We start from the raw sequence: 14,878 nt of genomic DNA, 5'->3' as shown, positions 1-14,878 counted from the left end.
CACGCTGTCCCTTTTCATGTCAGCTGAACGTAGGCTTTATTTTCCCATGCTAGAGAGCTCAGTCTCTGAGCGTTGTGCACTAGAGCACAGGAGAGCTACCATCTGGCTTGCCGCTGCCCCGGCATCGCTGGGCTGTGCCACACCAGGGAGGTTATAGGCTTCGTATTCACGGAAGCATGAACGAGACAGAGAACAGGGGTCCTCTGTTGAACCCCTGCAGCCTTGAAGACCAGCGCCATTACCAGCTGCCTACCTCCCTGTCTGACAGATGCACAGGTGGTTGGTGTCTATATGAACTAAGAAAAAACACGTCATTGTCCACAGTAGATGAAGGAAAGTAATACAACTGAAAAGATGAGCTAACTGGTATGCGGTCATCACCACAAGAGATGGACTGACGAAAAACAAAATTTCAAGCCCCAAAACAAAAGGTAACATTTCATTTTCATTATTCACCCCAAGTTCAAAATGGTTAATATACTGTTGATTTAACACTAGTGATGTTGTGATGAGAAGGAAAGAAACATCGACCAGGAGGGCACCTGGTTGGTTTCAATTGGTGGTGTGTGGGTACATGTATGTGTGTGTTTTGTTGTCTTAGCTAGTCCTGATCTGCTGATTGGAGATAGAATTCTGCTTGGATTCACGCTCAGCTGGAGGTAAGGTTTCCGTAGTTCTGCCCTGAGCCTTGGTCTTGGTGGCCCGGCTACGTGGACTCATTCTGGCTCACAGCCTTTCCTCCATTGAGAACGGCTGAGGCACTCCGGCTCTTGGTGGGCGTGCCGCTGCCGGAGCGGGAGAACTCTGTCAAATCATGGAGGGATGGCTCTCTGTACATGGCCACTGTGGAAACATGGAGAGAACACACCTCAGTTACATACAGGGAGATCATATGTATATCGGAGAGAAATGGTGAGAGTTGTTTATCAGGAAATGATAAATTCAAACTGAGTTTTTTTCAGCTTCACTACACTATAGGAGAATTCTATTCTGGGTTCTTTTATGCGTCATGGAAGAATTTACAGACCCTGCAATCTGCAGGACCCTTGTGAAAGAGCAGACCAGGTTGTTTTTTGAGGGTAGAAAGTGGACTTATGGCCACAGTATGGCATTATAAATTCAGGAGCTGCTATTACTTAAGCTTTGCTGTGTATGCAGCTCAGGCCAATTCTGCATTTCAGCAGCCACTTTCCAGAAGTAAAACTAGTAATGTGAGGTTCTCGTCTTTGGTTTCAGGATGTCATCGACATGCTTTTGCATACAAATGCTATTTGATGTCCGCTCCTTGGGGAGGGCAGGGCTGAACCAGCAAACCCAACCCTTCAGACACTTTCCTTAGCTGAGCATTTTTTTTTTTTTGGTTACAGCAGCAATCCTCAGAGTACCCTCATGTACACACGTCAATCAGGGAGAGGGCTTCAGCTGGAAACTGCTGCAGATCGATTGCTTCCTTATTAGCAATGAAGTTATGCAATTAAAACGGTGGAGGCAACCAACCTCAGGGTCATGATGTCACCTCAACAATGAAGCTGCCATTTATCGTTACGAAGCAGTTCCCATTAACAATCGCCCTTCCTTTCTTTTGTAAGGATTTTTTTCCACCCCTCCATCTGCATCTTCTCGTCCTTCCACCTAACAGATGCAATACGGCCAATCCATAGTCCTGACACATATCACACTCTTGATAGAGGCAGCTGCTCATGGTGACAAGACACGACTTCTAGACACGTTTGTAAGAGGCTTTTCCTGGTTAAGTTCAGAGTCACATGGGCTGGAATTAGGATCCAGAAAGATGGAAAAATGACTATGGGAACATGTGTGCATGTGCGTGCGTTCATGTGTGTGTGTGTGTGCGTAGTTGCAAGGGTTTTGAGGATGGTTAGTTTGAGAGCCTGTAGGGTGAGAGTCACAGACTGGAACCAGGGGGAGAAAGGGGGAGCGGCTGGCAGAGACAGCGTTGCCAATGCAGACAGCTCTTTAATTGGTGCCCTGTAACACTGCTGCCTCTGAATGTTTATGAGCTGCTGGAATGAATTCCTCTTCTGTCTCCCTTTGTGTCTTCTTTTTCTCAATGTCTTTTCTTTCATTTCCCTTTGCAGAGCTCTAAAGCTACATCTGGAATCTAGAAAATCTAAGTGACTCTCAAGTTTTAGAAAATAGTGAGCATCGAACATCTTTGGGTATAACGAAAAACTCCAAAAGAACAAACACTCGAATTTATTTCATTCTCTACTTTTGAATTTACTCATAGCCTTCACAAAATGCTGTTTGTGCTTCTGTATAAAATACATAAATGGCTGCCAAATCCCTACACCCTCTCCTCGAGAAATTACTATTCTTGTACACTATTCCTCTTTTATTATTCTCTTTCTTCTTCTCTTGATTTCTCTCTCACTGTAGAGCCAGGCAATCATTCTCTGGCCATTGCTGGAAAACCCCTAGACAGCCCGTTAAGTGGAAACTAAAAGCTATTACAGTGATCTGAGAGGGCAGACACATATTCTTAATAAACTGCTGGCTGGAGCTGCAGAGCCAGCCACTGTGAAAGGGGCAGCATCACCCCGGAAAATAAAAGAAATGAAGACTCAACAAAAATTAAATGTTCATCATTTCCAACAATTTCACAAAAAGAAGATTGCTGGCCAACACTAAACTTCACCATAGGCTTTAATTGTGGGTTTTAGCAAATGAATTCAAACCTTTGCCCATCCATCCATCCATTATCCAAACTGCTTATCCTGCTCTCAGGGTCACAGGGATGCTGGAGTCTATCCCAGCAGTCATTGGGCGGCAGGCGGGGAGACACCCTAGACAGGCCGCCAGTCCATCACAGGACTTTAACTATACACTTCATTCATAATGTAATAATAAAACATAATTTTGGACTGCGATATCAGATAAACAGTCAAAATAATTAAATGCGTGGAAATTTTTTTTTAAAATGCATTTGGAGCACTTTGAAATTTATCCTATTTCTTGGATTTTTTTTTTCCTCCCCAGTTGTATCTGACCAGTAACCCCACTCTTCTGAGCCGTCCCAGTCTCTGCTTCACCCCCTCTGCTGATCTGGGGAGGGCTGCAGACTACCACACGTCTCCTCTGATACATATGGAGTCGCCAGCCACTTTTTTTCACCTGACAATAAGGAGTTTCATCAGGGGGACCTAGCATGTGGGAAGATCGAGCTATTCCCCCCAGTTCCCCCTCCCCCCCAAACAGGCCCCCCGACTGACCAGAGGAGGCGCTAGTGCAGTGACCAGGACGCATACCCATATCCGGCTTTCCATCCGCAAATGCAGCCAATTGTGCCTGTAGAGACACCTGACCAAGCCAGAGGTAACAACGGGATTCAAACTGCCGATCCCTGTGTTGGTAGGCAACGGAATAGACCGCCACACCACCCAGACACCTTGAAATTTAGCCTTTTATATTTTGATATAAACAGTGAAGGTTCCCATGCTGTCACATCTCACCTCTGCATTTTTTATTATGAAGTCCTGTCATGCACATGAAGTCTACTGTATAGACAGGGTTTTTGAAAAAATAGCCTCCTCAAAAAATAATGAATGTGTGGTTTGTTACCTCTAAATAGAACATGTATGTCTGCGGGCATCCAAAATCACAGGTTGCAGCCTCCCTTCATTGGACTCCATGTACTCTCAACACACCATCAAGCATGCATTGAAATTCATCATGGGGCCCCTTTCCACCTAGCTTGCTAACTTTTCCTAATCCTGTCCTCTGGCAGACGGTACAGGTCGCAAGGCAGAAGGACAGAGTGCCTCACCCAAAGATTCCCCCCGCAGGCAATCCACAAACTGAACACAGTCCACTTATGCGCACATGTGCGTGTGCACACACACACACACACACACACACGCACGCACACACACACACAAACACAGAGTCACGTACACAGGGAACACTACTAGTACCTCTGCACTTTGTCCTTTGTCCCTCAGTGTTTACATCTGATATTATACTGTATGCTAAATCTTTGTTTTTTTTTGTGTGTTGTTTGTATGTGGTGAATTGTACCGAGATCTTCAAAATCTGTACTGGAAGTGTTTTTTTTTCCCTGCAGGCTAGCTAGCTGTTTGACGATAGAAGAAACTTGGACTTGGAGTGACTTCTTATTACTTCCTCTGACAAATGAACCATTGCCACAAGACTCTATAATACTCGTGTATAAGGCTGGACAAACTGGTGTTATTATGATAATCCTGTGACCTTGCACTGGGTTCACTAATTGTCATCGTTCCACTTGTCTGTTTAAGACAAATAAGAAAAGTGAGAAACGACAAAACGGAGCAAAACTTGCCAAAGTGTCCAGTATCTCAGCAATTGAGGATCTAAATAACGTGCTCTCTTCTTACATAAGTTGCGTAGTTTGTGTTTGCTTGTGGCTCCTTTTTTATTTATCTATTTATTTCTCAACTTAGACAGAATTCGACCTGAGTCCTTTCATCTTACTGAAGCGAAAACAGACACTCTCTCCCTCTTCCTGCCTCCTCTCTCTGTTGACAGACAGGTCTGTGTCTCGTGGGAGATGAAAGGACTTTGGCCTTTTCAACACAGAGGACCATTTCTACCTCTCTCCTCCCCTTTTCCTCTTTTCTCCACGAGCCACACTCCCCTGGCTGGATGGGTGGGGGGTTCTCCCTGACTTTACGGTAAAATAAAGCCCTGGCTGTTTTCATTCAAACCCACAGAGTCTTATCGTTCCCACTGCTTCAGGCTTGCACACAATAGCTCTGCCCTATTCCACATTCAGCCTCCAGTGGGGTGTGACCGGCTGTCTGCAAGCACTGAATAGTCTGGTCGACGGCACCACCATTGAGCAGGAAGCTAGCATGGCGGAGAGGCACAGAGACAGAAATTTCTTTAGTCTTTAGAGAGAGTACCCATGTGGACAGAGAGCGTAGGTAAGGTAAATGGGGGCGTTCGTTTAATCAAAGAGAGATGCCGGTGGTTTTCTTGGAAGGTCTCCCATTTTAACAAACAGCCCCTCTGCCGATGCCTAGACCAGAAACATTGCTGAATAATCAAGAAAAATTAAGTACAGGAACTTTACCATCGCTGTATACTATTGCATTATTTAAAAACAACAACACACAAGCCAAAAACGTAGAACAGGGACCACAAGGAGGAGGATTTGGCTAGGCCTTTCTCACAAGTCGATCTTTACCAGTCACTGTGTCCATAACTCTGGCTAACCTCCACTCGTTTCGTGGGAGGTCATCCATCTTCTCCATGATGACATCACCAACCATGAGGTTTCTCCTTGGATTATGCCATTGTTGTCTGGTGGCGATATTAGACGGATACTCCTTCTTCCAACAACTCCAGAATTGCTCGGCAAGATATTGAACATGATGCCACCTCTTACGAGCATTCATCCAAGGAGAAAGCTCACGGTTGGTGACATCATCATGGAGAAGATGGACAACCTCCCACGGAACGACTGGAGGTTAGCCAGAGTTGTGGACACTGTGACTGGTAAAGATGGACTTGTGAGAATGGTAAAGATTCATCTAGGAGACAAGAAGATGTGCAAAAAGGAACAAGGAAAGAAAAGGACATTGTTTAATGCAAATAAACTTCTGTGAAGCCTCAGTGAAAAGGTCAGACCATCACTGAGCCGGGAGTGCTACAGTAAGAGGTTGTGCCCTTATCAGCCAGGTGCTAAACGTTTAAGCTATTTCACAATCAGCAGACAACTCTGGTTTACGCAGACACATGGCAATATGTAGACCTTTCCTTTGTTTATGTCATTTCCACCCCTTTATGGTTCATTTAACAGGGTTTTGGCACTGAGTAACATTAACCTTTCAAAATAAGAACGTCAACCTTAATATATAAACTAAAGACATAATTAATGACAAACTTACAAAACACAAATGAGTAACCATGAAATGTAATTGATTCTGGGTGTATGCTGGGCTACATTAAAGGTCATTTACACTCACCTTTCAGAGGCTTGGGGAGGAAGTGGGCTGCTGGCTTGTTCTTCTTAACATGGTTGCCCTTCATGATTTCTCCTTCTTTGTTCAGACCGAGGTACCAGCCTCTGCCCGACTGCTGCTGGCGGTAGATCATGGAGGAGTATGTCACGTAGTAGTTCTCAAACACAGACTCCTTGAACTTGCACTCCGGCGTGAAGTGTTCCTGGAGGAGAGGGAGAGAGGCGGCTGCAGCGTTCAGCAGGTGTTGGGTACTAGTGCACGGGGTCTTGGGGGTCATTTACATCCTCTTACCATCATAGAGATAATGAAATGTAATAGTTAATTACTTGAGAGTGCAACTTAATGATGGCACAGCGCACTCGGTGCATGACCAACACACACTCAAACGGGAAAGATTCATGGATGCGTCTCAAGCCATCCCTCTGAAATGTTCCATCTCTTGAGAAAGCTCTAATTCTATTCATGCCATTTGCTGATTGAATAATGTAGCGCTTTACGGCACGGTCGACAGTGATATGACAGATACAGAGGAGCATTAATAAAACATGCAGGCGACATGAAAAGTATACCCTTATTATGCTCCCGGCTTTAAATTATGTATTGGCCAATTCATAATCTAAGTTAGCGGTTCGTGCCCTCTGCTCAAAATTTTGTTCAGGAAGATAATTAAAGATCACAGTTTAAATTGTCAAGTACTGCACTGACCCCTCTTCAGAAGGAACTGAAAGAAAACAAGATACTTTCACCAGCTATTCTTTTTTTTCTTCAAATTTAGATCCTCGCATCTCTCTGTCTATATATACACACACACACACACACACACACACACACACACACACACACACACACACATATATATATATATATATAGTGTGCAGTAAATGGATGTTTATGTGCATGTGTGTGTGTGTTTATATCTTGCGGTTTTTACAAAAAGTCCAGGTACTCATCTATCAAGCGTGGATCTGAGGTAGACGTCTGACCTCTTCATCAATCTTCCTGAGCCCACACTGTACTTTAGTTCATTATCCCTTTGCTATCTATTGCCCATGTTTGGTTTAGACTCTAGAGCCTATATAGAATTTACTGATAATGATTCACCAGAGTGGCCATCTCTTATGACCCCCAAGTTAAGTGTCGGGGTGGTATGTGTGTACTTTTGGCTTTTTGGGTGTGTGTGTGTGTGTGTGTGTGTGTGTGTGTGTGTGTGTGTGTGTGTGTGTGTGTGTGTGTGTGTGTGTGTGTGTCCAATTTGTGGATTCACTTTGGTGGGGAATCTAATCAGTTAGGATGAAGATTGAGGGGCCCGCCCGAGAGAGGACAGGCACTGTGTGCATAGAAAATGCATTATCAGGTGATGCAAACCATACTACTCAGCAGTTCATTGTTGTTATGTAGCTGTTGTTTATTTTAATTGTTTTCATGCCGCTCTCTGGTTTAATTGTCTGTCTTAGAAAGGCATATGCATTCAGTCTGTAACTGAAACAAACATCCCACACCACACCACTTTGCATTTTGCTCTGTGAAAACACTTGTGCGCACACACACACACACACACACACACACACACACACACACACACACACACACACACACACACACACACACACACACACACACAAATATACACACTAATACCCACGTTCATTTGCACATACCCACAAATATAGTGAAAGTAGAGAAAAGCTCACAGATTCACATCTGAAGATGCCACTGGACTAAACCCGTAATGGGCATTGCAGCAAAGGCATTCTTAAAAAGGGAAGGATGCTCGGCTGGGGAAGGTCAAGTCAGAATCTTTCCTATTTTAAGTAAAACAACTGCATCCGTGTGGGTGCTGGTGGCAAGAGAGATTGAACATTCAAGGGGGACACATCTGCTCTCTGAGATCATGACAAAGATCAAGTCACTGTCAGAAAGTATGTCACAAAACTGACTGGTTTTCTGTCTCGCGATGTACGTTCATGTGCAGAATTAGCAAGAAATTAATCTAATTTAGAACACAATCTGTGTGATGTCAGAAGAACTAAAGTCAATTAAAATCTGAAAATTATCATGAAATGTCTGTTCTGAGATTGATGAAAAATAATTTACACTGTTTGCAGTTGGAAATGGAGTAAGGCAACCTGGTGTTCAAGCCCACCTCACCTATATATATATCAGCTTCTCTTTCTTATCTGACCACCGTTAACCCAACCGGGACGGAGAATCTCTGCCCCTCCCTAAATACAATGGCTCCCAACAACACTCCTCGTGGACTCATTGCCCTCTCCTCTCATCTGTCATCTTCTCTCTTCCACCGCCTGCCTCACATAGACAGTTTCTGAAGCAGAAGTGGTGACAGGAACATGGCAGATGTCACAGACACTTTGTGACATGCCATCCGTGCGGGAATACAGTACATGCAGTAGGCTCAGTCCAGACTCTCAGCTAACCTGCATCCTTAACAGAGGTGGACCAACAGCCCATCTGTCTGAATACTGACTGCACCCGGGGGGGCTACTCACCCGGGAGGGTGGAGAGGTTTTTGATTCAAAAACAACCCTAGTTTGCTTTAATTTGCTGGTTTTAGAGAGAAGTGAAAATAAATTACAAGGTTAAACATGGTAATCTACATCATAGATCTACCCACTTTCCCCTCAGGGATGAATCAAGTATTCTGATTCTGATATCGATTATATACCCAGCCAACCTGTAAAGCTTCTACAGTAAACCTCTATCAAATTTTCTCCCCAATTGTACTTGGCCAATTACCCCACTCTTCCGAGCCATCCTGGTCACTGCTCCACCCCCTCTGCCAATCCGGGGAGGGCTGCAGACTACCACATGTCTCCTCCGATACATGTGGTGTCGCCAGCTGCTTCTTTTCACCTGACAGTTAGTCCATGGGCCAGAGCCCAAAATTTCCTATTTCGGTACACTCAAGGTGGCAAAACTTACTTATAATTTTTGAAAGGATCCATGTCTGTAGATGATATTTTGGTATGATAACCATTCCTGAGTGGCAGCTGTATCACAGTTATCAGCTCATGAAGTTAACCACCCCCTAAAGTAAATTGCATTTTAGACGCTGGTGCATATCCTGGTTTAGCCTCATGGTCAGGACATTTTTCAATGTTCTATAATATTGTCTTTGGTATCATTTTAAAGGGGACCTTCTTAGCTTTCATTCAAGCCCTGTTGTGGATATTTCTCACAAATATAGAGGTCACTTGAGCTCTTCAACCCGTCAATAACACACATCTTTCTGCAATGTTCGCCTAAACTATATACTTTCTTTTAGCCCTGTGGCATCTAGGAATATCAGGGACACAAAACACAAAAACTGGAATACTCACAGGACTGTAAAGATTCAGGAAATGTATAATATACCCATACTATTTCATTGTGTGAGGTGATTGTGAACCTTAAATTAGAAGGGCATTATTACTAAGAAACTAACTAGACCAAAGCCAGTTAGTCCATGGGTCAGACCAGATATCGATATCACCCAAGGTGACACAACTTCACTGGTGCCATTTTATTTGGTACACTAACAGAAGTAAAATAATACATGATAACCTTTCCAAATGAGCAGCTATTTCATTTTTCTTTCAGGAAACCTGTTTCTGTGCCTCTCACGATTGTGTATTTGCCCAGATTTTTACAAATATAGCATTTCAACACCCCTGGTACTGATTAGCCTAGCTTAAACTCTGGGAAAGTTCTTAGTTGGCCAACAACCAAGGATAACCAGTACTGTGTACTTCCATTCATTGTGCTAAGCTAGGCTAACGTGCAGCCAGATAGCTTTCTACTAAACACATATAGAGGAAACTGGTATCTATCTTCGTGTCTCACTCTGGAGAAGATTGTAAGCTAATTTCCCATAATGTTAGCATGTTATTTTAATGTATATGTTAATATGATTAGTTAAAGTGGCTACGAGGAACTTTCATCTTGTGTTGATTTTAGCGGCCTCATGTGGACAAAATACAGCTGTTGCATAGCAACTAGGTAATGTATCTATTTATGGCTATGTAAGATAAATAATGGTAATATGACGCTGGTGAAGCAAAGTAAACTTTGTTTTAGTAGTGTTCATACACCTAAGTTACATGTATTTGTTTGTATGTGGCAGGTGAAAACTGACTGAATATGGCCACTGGTGAACAAGCAAGGTTTTACCCAATACCAAAGCGCCCACGGGTGGAGTGCATTATCCACTGTTCTGATGATAAAGATAAGCTGGTTTCACTACAAAGTGTCGACTCATGGAGAACTCTGCTCAGGGCAGCTCAGATACGAAATCATGCACCAGTTTTGAAACTGGCAAAAGACATTCCTGAGGGACAGATTCCAGCAATCTACTACCACAGAAAGTGTCGCAGTATCTTCACTATGAAGCAAATTCTTGATGGCCTCCTTGCAAAAGAAAAGAAAAGTTGTGTCTCTGCTGAAGAGAAACAATTTAAGAGAGTAGCTTGACATGCTCCAAGTACATCTAGGACTTATGATGCAGAGTGCATATTTTGTCAGAAAAACAGCAAATATTCCAAGAGACAGAATACGAGAGAAGTACTGGTGCAGTGTCGAGAACTGCGAGCTGATGCAAAGATCAGGAGTGCAGCCACAAAGAAAAGGGACAGCAGAATCCTTGCCATTGTGAGTAGAGACCTTGTAGCAGCTGAAGGGCACTACCACAGGTCATGCTATAGACTTTACACCAAAGAAGAGGTTTCCAAAGGAGAGGTTGCCAGCAATGAAGATGATGATGCTGCAGCCCAGTATGAAGCTGCTGTGAATAAGGCATACAATGAGCTGTTCCTCTTCATCAGGATGGAGCTTTTTGGCAATCCTCAAGTGATGACAATGACTGATCTCTCTTCTAGACTGGTAGCTTCAATGAACTCCCAAGGCATTGCCAAAGTCAAGGAATCAACCAAGAAGCACATAAGGCGAAACCTGGAAAGTGAGTTTGCTGGAGCCTTGCAGATATTCCCTGATGAGAAAGGAAAATTCCTCCTCTATCCCGATAACTTGTCCATGAGGGAACTTGCCAAAGAAAAGCAGTCTCTCAAAAGGGAGCTGCAGACCCTGAAAAGTGTCAGTGCACAAGATGTTATAGCCAAAGCAGCCATCAAATTGAGAGCAGACATTAAAAGTCAAGATGTTCCTCAAACCTGGCCGCCTGAAGTCAAACCAGAAGCAGAATGTCCTACCATTCCAGAGTCGCTCATTATCTTCCTGTACTCTCTTACTCACAGGCTCAAATGATCCTGATCATGCATCCCAGAGAGTGCAGTGCCTTCTGCAGTCATTTGGCCATGACATAGTATATGCAGTGACATGTGGAAATACCAAGCCTTCCAAGCACATTGTTCTGCCATTCAGTGTCAAATCGTTGACAGGAAATGTAGAGTTGATAAACATCCTCAACCGACTTGGTCACAGTGTGTCCTATTCACAGATGGAAGAGATCAACACTGCCCTGTGTCTCCAGAAACTCTCATCATCAGGGAGTGGCATTGCCCTTCCAGCTAACATCCATCCTGGCATATTCACAACTTTAGCCTGGGACAATATCGACCGTCTTGAAGAAACTGTCAGTGGTGAGAGAACATCTCACAGAGTCCATGGGATTGCTGTGCAAGCAAAGCCTGTCAACCCACTTCCTGTCCAACCCATGCCCACTGTTCCCAAAACAAAGAAGAGAAGCATTGATGGACCCCCACCAATGTTACCAACTTACAATGCTGGACAACGGGTAGGGCCACCACAAAGCAAAAAGTCAGATGCCGATACTGCAGCCAATACTAAGCTTGCCAGAGAGAAAAACCTTCTTTGGGTCCTAGCACGCATGTCACAACAAGAAGAACAGTCAGTCAGCAGCTGGACAGGCTTCAACATCCTGACTCGAGGAGAGATGACGGTCATCCCCGACAATATAGGCTATCTGCCTACCATCAATGCTCCAGCGACACAAATGTCTACTGTCAACGAGGTGCTTAACCAGTCACTGAGCATCATGCAGTGCTTAGGCCTGAGGAAGATTGTCTGTGTCTTTGACCAAGCCCTGTATGCGAAGGCTGTCGAGATCACATGGAAACACCATGACAAGTTCCATGATATCATCGTTAGGCTTGGGGTATTCCACACCATCTGCACACTGCTGGCAATAATAGGAAAGCGTTTCCAAGATGCTGGACTCAAAGACCTCTGCATTGAGTCTGGCATGATTGCATAAGGCTCAATTGCTGGTGTTATGGATGGCCGCAAGTACAACAGGGCAGTGCGACTACACAAGCTCCTGTATGAGGCTCTCATGCGACTGACCTTGAATGGTTTCCTGTCCTGGTTGGAAGAAACTCACAGGAATGACATGGTTCACCTGAATGAGACACTGAAGACCAATGACAGCCTTGGGAAAGAAGTCTCACAACATGCTTTGAAGGAGGTCCTCGAGAACAGCTCTTGTACATGCATGATGGATCTATTTGAAGTCTACCGTGAGTTCCTTAGAGGTGGAAACGGCAGCCTCTCGAACTTCTGGATGTCCTATTTGGACATGGTTGAAATCTTGTTGGGGCTCATCCGAGCATCCAGAGAGGGAGACTGGATGCTACACTTGGCTAGCATTCGAGCAATGATCCCATGGTGCTTTGCTTATGACAGGATGAATTATGCACGCTACCTCCCCTACTACTACGCCCAGATGTCTGAGCTGCCCATCACACACCCAGATGTGTACACAGAATTCATGGAAGGAGGCTTCTCAGTCCAACTGGGCTCCACCAATCCCTTTGGCCGAATCCCTGTTGACCAAGCTATAGAAGAAACGGTGAACAAAGACACCCAAACAGCTGGAGGGACAAAGGGATTCAGCTTGAAGCCAGGAGCTGTGACCAAATATTATCTCACAGCTGAGTATAGAAGCATGTACCTCAGACAGCTGAGAGACCTGACAGGTCAAGGCAGGTGCAAATGGTCTCATTCCAGATCTACAGAGTCCAATGATCAAGAGAGATGAAGCAGATGTCCAGTCTCTCATGGACCTTATGGAGAATAACTGGCTCAATCCTATGTCCCCTGATGAGATTGATTTGGTTAGCCTCTCCACTGGCAACATGGCTCCACCTGATGTGACCATAGATCTCTTGAGAGCTCTTGAGAAAGGAGAAGAGGCCTACCAAGCATTCCAGCAAACAAGGTTAGATGCAGACCCACCACCTGTGAAATTCCACGACAAGATGACCAAGCAAAGTCTGAAAACATTCTCCAATGTCAGCACAAAACAAGCTCATGGAAAGAAAGCACAGGATGTGGTTCTGAAGGCAGATAGAAACCTTTTCAGTCACATGATCCTGGTGGCTGAAAGCAGGAAGGTGAATCTGAAGGATGTCCTTGCCTACCCATTGGGCCCACTACCATGGGCACTGGCAAATGCTGATGGGTCCTTACGAAAAACAAACAAGGCTGCACTTGCCAGAGAGCTTGAAAAGAATGTATATCCTGCAGAAGACATCCCAATCCCATCTACTTCCATCATTGATGGGATGAGCCTGGTCCAAAAAATGAATGGCAACAACAAAACCTTTGCACAGGTGGCAGAGTCAGCCTTGACCCAGGTCCTCCATGAGGGAGCACAGAGTGGGAGGATTGATGTTGTTTTTGATGTCTATCACCAGACTTCGATCAAAGATGCTGAACGACTGAACCGGGGTGGAGACATCACTCTCCAGTACAAGAATCTTGCAGGGGGACACCACGTCCAGCAGTGGAGAAAATTTCTGTGCAGTTCCTCCAATAAGACCAGTCTCATCAAGTTTCTGGTGGAAGAGTGGAAACTCCCACGATACAGAGCTATGCTGCATGGCAAGGTGTTGTACATGACCTGTGAGGAAACCTGCTACAAGTTGACAGAAGATGGGTGTGAGGAAGCAGCAGAACTGCACTCCACACATGAAGAAGCTGACACCCGTCTGCTCCTGCATGCATTGCATGCAGCAAATGCGGGCTCAAAGTCAGTTATCATCACAGCTGAGGACACTGATGTCATGGTGCTTTGTCTTGGCTTCCAGAAGGACATCACCTGTCCCATCTACCAGAAGTGTGGGACTCAGAACCGCACACGGTTTGTCGACATCACCAAACTGGCAAGTTCACTTGGAGACAGCATCTGTGACAGCCTAATTGGCTTACATGCCTTCACAGGCTGCGACACTGTCAGTGCATTCGCTGGTCGAGGGAAGCTGAATGCCCTGAAGATAGTGAGAAAGCACACTTCCTGCCAAGAGACTTTTAGTCAACTGGGACAGACATGGAATGTGAGTGATGAGCTGTTCCAGAAAATTGAGCAGTTCACCTGTCGGATGTATGTTGCTAATAGCAGCACTGCTGAGGTGAACAAACTGCGTTACCAGCTCTTCTGCACCAAAAGGGGAGAGGTTGAGTCCAGCCAGCTGCCACCATGTAGAGACTGTCTCTTTATGCATGTTCAACGAGCCAACTATCAGGCAGCAATATGGAAGTGCTGTCTGCAGGCTAACCCTGTGGTGCCAAGCCCTACTGAGTATGGATGGACAGACGATGAAGGCAAGCTGGCCATTTACTGGATGCGCTCCCCACCTGCACCAGATGTGGTCTTGGAAATGCTAACATGCAAGTGTGTGCATTCATGCAAAATGCCAAGCTGCATGTGCCTGTCAAATGGACTTCCATGCACAGACATGTGCAGGTTACAGACCTGCAGTAACCAAAAACAGCAGGATGGTCCAGAACTGGACTTTGAACTTGGGGAGTCAGATGATGAGAGAAACGAGCAGTTTGATGAATGACAGTGTGATGATTCTGATGGTATTACTGTGGTAGTAGTCTATTGATGCACAGGATGTTGATTCTGGACTTGGTTACCCAGAACTTGATAACAATAA

At 44.8% G+C, this 14,878-nt stretch overlaps 1 protein-coding gene across 2 annotated transcripts in view; it reads right to left on the bottom strand.

The window, feature by feature from the left end:
* Nucleotides 1-706: 706 nt before the first annotated feature.
* fgf13a (fibroblast growth factor 13a) overlaps nucleotides 707-14,878 on the bottom strand; it is a 45,483-nt gene continuing 31,311 nt past the window's right edge. For both annotated transcript variants that reach the window (XM_056281138.1, XM_056281137.1), the window contains exons 4-5: nucleotides 5,970-6,168; nucleotides 707-843 (exon numbers count right to left, since the gene is read on the bottom strand). In XM_056281138.1, the coding sequence (XP_056137113.1) occupies nucleotides 707-843; nucleotides 5,970-6,168 (336 nt within the window). The remainder of the gene's footprint in view (nucleotides 844-5,969; nucleotides 6,169-14,878) is intronic.

Source organism: Lampris incognitus, chromosome 1, assembly GCF_029633865.1.
Source record: "Lampris incognitus isolate fLamInc1 chromosome 1, fLamInc1.hap2, whole genome shotgun sequence".
Classification (NCBI taxonomy): Eukaryota; Metazoa; Chordata; class Actinopteri; order Lampriformes; family Lampridae; genus Lampris; species Lampris incognitus.
The sequence above is the reverse complement of the archived record's forward strand: the minus strand, read 5'-3'. Positions and strand labels throughout refer to the sequence as shown.